This window comes from Neltuma alba, unplaced genomic scaffold (genome assembly GCF_004799145.2).
Source record: "Neltuma alba isolate B1F8T4 unplaced genomic scaffold, ASM479914v2 tig00010901_pilon, whole genome shotgun sequence".
In the NCBI taxonomy this organism is placed as follows: Eukaryota; Viridiplantae; Streptophyta; class Magnoliopsida; order Fabales; family Fabaceae; genus Neltuma; species Neltuma alba.
The window spans coordinates 472,333-477,836 of NW_021635684.1; the positions used below are offsets into that span (position 1 = coordinate 472,333).

At 34.3% G+C, this 5,504-nt stretch overlaps 1 protein-coding gene across 1 annotated transcript; it reads right to left on the bottom strand.

Moving 5' to 3' along the window:
* Positions 1-249: 249 nt before the first annotated feature.
* LOC114759780 (protein FLX-like 1) lies at positions 250-4,216 on the bottom strand. The gene is made up of 4 exons (XM_028949033.1): positions 3,606-4,216; positions 1,621-1,796; positions 1,430-1,512; positions 250-594 (listed from the first exon to the last, which is right to left on the bottom strand). The coding sequence occupies exons 1-4, from the start codon at positions 4,181-4,183 to the stop codon at positions 502-504; spliced, it is 930 nt and encodes a 309-aa protein (XP_028804866.1). The 5' UTR covers positions 4,184-4,216; the 3' UTR covers positions 250-501.
* Positions 4,217-5,504: the final 1,288 nt, after the last annotated feature.

Here is a 5,504-nt window from a genome sequence, read left to right on the forward strand (position 1 = left end):
CATTCTTTCCCTCCTTTTTTCACACCGTGATGGATCGCATTTAAACCGTGGGATATTAAATTTAACTATAAATATAAAATTATTGTCCCTTTTACTTATCCGAAATAATGTTGTTGATTTTATATGTTAAAAAGAGTTTCAATCCAAATAATTTAAGAGAATATCTTAAAAAGCCAACATATGTTTTTGACAAACAACTAATTTAACTACTTTTCTTAATTTAACTAAATTAGCTAAGCAGATCTTATATTAAAAACAAAAAGTAATATAATTTAATTAAAAAAACGCGCACATATTTCCATTTACGACTTCACAAAAGTATTATTTGGTTGGAGCTTGCTAATTAAAAAACTTGACGCTTAGCTTATAACTTTTTCCCTATCAGATCTGACCATAATTATAACCCACCATTGATGAATAATTTCTTCAAAATTAAATAATATCGACTGCTTACAGATTTTCTCCGTCTGTTATTTCCAAACGTATGCATTTACGGAATGACTATCGATGAATATGTTGCACGTCAGAAGGATGATGATGTAAAGCTGCTCCAGATGCATATTGAGAATGAGCATTATTTGCCCCACCTTGAATCTGAAAATGTTTGCAAAATATGTGATTTGTTATTCTAGAATTCATCCGACATGAAAAAGTAATATATCTAATTATCCATTTTTCAAGATGGCCAAAAAAGAGAGGGGGATAAGGAAAAAGAAAAGGATAACACGTTTCATGAATGCATACAGTAACACTTATTTACCTCGCATTATCACTGTATGGATTCTATTATCTTTACTTTCTATTCACTTTTTAAGAAATAGATGTTGGTGGACTGTAAATTGAATGTTTCCAAGTTGATTTGCTCCATATTTTCCTGTGTTTTCCCATCAAGTCAAACAAATTTCATTTCAAGTTTTCATTCATTCACAAATGGTTCACTCCACTTTCACCTAATTCAAACAAAATTCAGGTTTGGAAGAGCAAGTACCTTTTGAACCCGTATAATTATGAATAGTCAATGGTAATAAGTTCACTGATCTTTTGGATTAAAGTAACTAAGGGTATTTTTATATATATATAAAAAAGTAATGTAGAAGACAATTTGGAGGGTTCTTCTAAACAGAACCAAAGCAAACTTCCCCAAAGGTTCTTTTAGAAAGGACCAGAGTTAGCAACAGCTTAGTTATACTGATTATCCTATGTCTTTAAATACCACGCAGTCAATATGCAATATTATCTTGTTTAATATTGTTTATGTGTTCACTTAATAAGCATTAAGCAGTGCTGTTCCTCCTCCCTTTTTCTTTTGGTTACTTGTGCAGCAACTAAACATGTGTGTAATATTTCAGATGCAAAGCTCCCACTGCATGTTTAACTTGGAGTAGCTTGTGAAAAATATGAAATAAATACAGAAAAGTTTGATATATACCTTATGCATGCCATAGGATTCAGAGTATGCAAATCCTCCATATCCCATTTCAGGACTGTCATAGTTTGGAGGATACCCAGGGCCTAAATACAAAACAAGTCCAAAAATGTTAAAACAAAGTTCAACCAAACTTTCTTGTCATGCTTCTGTTGCATATAGAAAACTTTAAGATAATTGATCAAGATAGTTACTTGGATTCATCACTGTCACTGCAGGGAGAGCAGCTGAAGCCCTAGCCCTCTTCTCTGCATTAAGCTCAGCCCGTAGATTTTCAACTTCTCGGGTCATAATTATTATATTTTTGTCCATTGTCTGTCTATGCTCAAGGTTACTAGCATATGTCTTCTTTTCATATTCAATTGCATTCCTAAATTAATCAATAAACAAAAGTATAAAGCAATTATTGCAGTGAGGTAAGCGGTTTTCAGCATCTGATTGTCAAAAGTAAGGGCAAAAAAAAGAAGAATTTCATACGTTGGTCAAATAATATACCCTGCATACTTGAAATGCGATGGAGAATATTAATCTGGTCAAGACTCAAGAGGAAGAAAAGAGAGACAGAAAGAGAGTAGAAACAGAGAGACAAGATAAACTGAACAAATTCACTTTATTGACTATCAACAATCTGAGTTACAAATAACTTTTAGTTCTTATTTATAGCATCTGATTGTCAAAAGAGAGGGCAAACAAAAGAAGAATTTCACATGCACGTAGATGCTCATTGGTCAAATAGTATATCATGCATGCTTGAAATGTGATGGAGAATTTTAATCTGAACAAGAGGAGAAAAGAGATATATATAAGGAGAGTAGAAACAGAGAGACGAGAGAAAATGAACGAATTCACTTCACTGACTATCAACAACCTGAATTACAAATACCTTTTGGTTCTTATTTATAGCCTATGACTCTCACGGTCTAATAGTCACTAACATCACTAACGGCTAATAAACCCCAACTACCTTTAACTCCCTTCTTTAAATTATTACAATATCATATCAATACCCCCTCCCAAGGGACCCTTCGCCTCAAGGGTCAAGTACAAGGTAGAGTACAAAATCTGAAATCAAAGAGATGAACTTAGAACAATAAGACAGACTGCAACCATTAGTTATGAAAGAATCTCGGGACTCATGACTGAAGGAACCTACCTTACTGTCAACTACTTGGAGTTCTTGGCCGTTCTTGATAAGGCTGTCGCATTCTTGGGGTGTGGCCAAACAATTACAATCACATATCAAAATGCTTTCCAATGTTCTTTGTATTTTCAACCAAAAAAACCTCAGACTCAACATATCGTGCAGAAAGTGCCACAATAATCACATGGCACTCATTTCACTCTTCTACTTAATAAGGCATTAAACTTAATCTTTGTTCTCCCATCACTAGGTCTTCTCCCCCCATTTGGTACATGACATAATGTTGCTTTATTTTATTTTATTTTTCATAAAAGTGTTACTTTAATTAATACTGATATGGGTGTACGTATTGAATATGACATGATATAATACATAGGATTCTATAAATTGATAAACTTTAAGGCACAGGTATGGAGATATATAAGGACAGAAGCACTGTATACACAGGCATATTTAATCGACAAATCAGCTGATTAACAAGCAAATATCAGGACTGATAACACAAGCTGCAAACATGAATAAGATATCGATAACAATTTACAAATCAAATATTTGCTCATTTTCTTAAGCCATGAACTATCGTTATGCCAAAATAATGTCGAAGCATCACATCATTACACACACCAACCCTAGAAGAATAGAGATGGATGTGTGTGAAGCAATAAGAACGGTCACATGCCCACTATAACAGTATGTGAATTGCATATGTTTACCCTCTTTCACGGAAGTATGAATGCGATATCATGCGCTTGTACATGTATTATCAATTATCAATATCAATTTCTTTGTGCAGACCAATTTTTGAAAAATAAACCAACCAAGTACATATGTCCTTAAAAGCATATAAACATATAATACCATATGTTCCATTAGATACATGGAATTCATTGAATCGTTCACCCAACACAAAGATGATCAATTCAAGCTTGCTTTCTCTCATACACATAAATGATGCTGACACAGGAGATAAACAAATAAAGCGACACTGATTAGAAATGTAGAAAAGTGGTCCAAGAATTAGGCGTAGCAGAAACATACCTTCCTCGTTGAATCTCATGACGCATAGCCCCAATATCCGCCTTGATTGCAGGCACTTGCTGCGACTCCTCACGAACCCTCGCAAGGTCGCTCTCAATCGCCTGCAAGTGCGACGCGAGGTCCTTCCTGGCCTCAATTAGTTCCTGTACATCCGCCCGCACCTGAGCCAAGTCGGAGCTCATGGCTTCAATGGCCCGAACTTCGGCGTCCATCTGTAGCGACTTCTCGTAAATCTCGCGAACCTCAATGTCTCTCTGAACCTTTACTTCGGCCGCTGCAGAGGACAAGTGCCGAATATCTTGCTGAGTGGCAGCCAGTTCTTGCTTGAGCGCCACATGCGTGGCTGCCAGCCGTTGGTTATCGAGGAGGAGGGATTGAATCTCACGGTTCTTGGCGGCGATGCGGTCTCGGAGAGCCGAGGGGGAAGATGGAGGAGAATGGGGACGACGGCGGAGAAGAAGAGGTTCGTCGTCGACTGAGGGATTTGAGCGATGAATAGAGGATCCTCCGTCGCGGGTCAAGGAGACTTCACGGCGTTTTGAGCCGTCTTTCCGCTTCCGATGCTTCCGTCCGGCCATCTCCGCTGACAGAAGGGGAAGGCGACACCGATTCTGGAGTATAAATAATTAAATTAATATAATGGAAAAATCAAGCAAAATGTCATTTAGATCCATTTAAAAAGCTCAAATCCCAAATTAGTCAATTCAATTCAACAAATCCCAAATGGTTAGAGGGGACCAATTTGGAATTTTCGAATTTTGTAAATTTACTTCAATGTCTTTAATTATTAGAAGATCAAAAAATGACTAATTTACACGAAACAGTCAATAAATAATCAATTCTTGTGAATATTGAAAGTGTTAATAACTAATCAGTTGTGTGATTTACTTACAACAGAAAAATGTTGCACAAAATTGTTCCTGGCTAATTTGTTCTTGTGAATATATAAATTGTTATTAATAGCTAATTAGTTGTTGTGATTTACCCATACCAGAGGTTTATCCAATTAGCTAAAGTCATGTACATATTTGTTATTGTCAATAAGCATTGCTTTGTTGGTAATAGACAATAAGTTATAGCCAATATTTTAAATCACATACCAAATGGAACCTTGTTAATGCAATATCCACAGTGCATAAGCACAACCAATAAATTGTAATTACAATATGGGAAAAAGTTCAACATGAAGATAATCAAATTGTCATTACCTTGGACTAAGTTACTGGAAATGAGTCTCCAGTTTCATATGTACACCAATAAAAACATCTATTTAAGAATATTGAGAAAGTTAAATAAATTACTTAAAATATTTATATTTATTTTTTTAAAACTAATTTGTAAGACTTACAAATTGATATATAATTTATTTAATGATAAACATAAATATTTTAGAGAGATTATATAAGATATTGATAGATATCCAACATCTAAGGGGGACTTACCAAAAATTAAGATGTTTAAGGGCTACTAATTAGTTTACTTTTAGTTATTTTGTATTTTATTTACTTAACATTTTTTTTTAGATTTGAGGATTATCCATTATATATAATATTTTAGAAACATGAGTTGCTAAACAGGGATGTCAAGAATATTATCTAATATCTCATTATTATATCCTTAATTTTAATTTAAATAGAATATTTTTGGATTCTTAAGTTAATTGTAATATTTAGAGGGAGGTGGGAAGGAAAGTTAATTTGTCAGAATGGAGAGGTGAAAAACCGGAAATAGAGAGAAAATAGAGGTGACAGTTAGAATTAAAATTTGCTTGCCGTTTTGGGTTTTTATTAGTTAGCACAAGTGACGTGGTATATTTAGTGCCTCAGTTGAAATGTTATAATTTCAAGGTTTTTTATTTAGAATTTTCTCAAAACTAAAAACATAAAAAGAAGTAGACCG

Excerpts from the sequence above, each read along its gene's own strand:
- LOC114759780 (XM_028949033.1), bottom strand. The coding sequence starts at position 4,183 with ATGGCCGGACGGAAGCATCGGAAGCGGAAAGACGGCTCAAAACGCCGT. Across the intron at positions 1,513-1,620 it reads AGTGACAGTGATGAATCCAA|GCCCTGGGTATCCTCCAAAC; the intron begins GTAACTATCTTG and ends TTTTGTATTTAG. Across the intron at positions 595-1,429 it reads AATCCTATGGCATGCATAAG|ATTCAAGGTGGGGCAAATAA; the intron begins GTATATATCAAA and ends AAACATTTTCAG.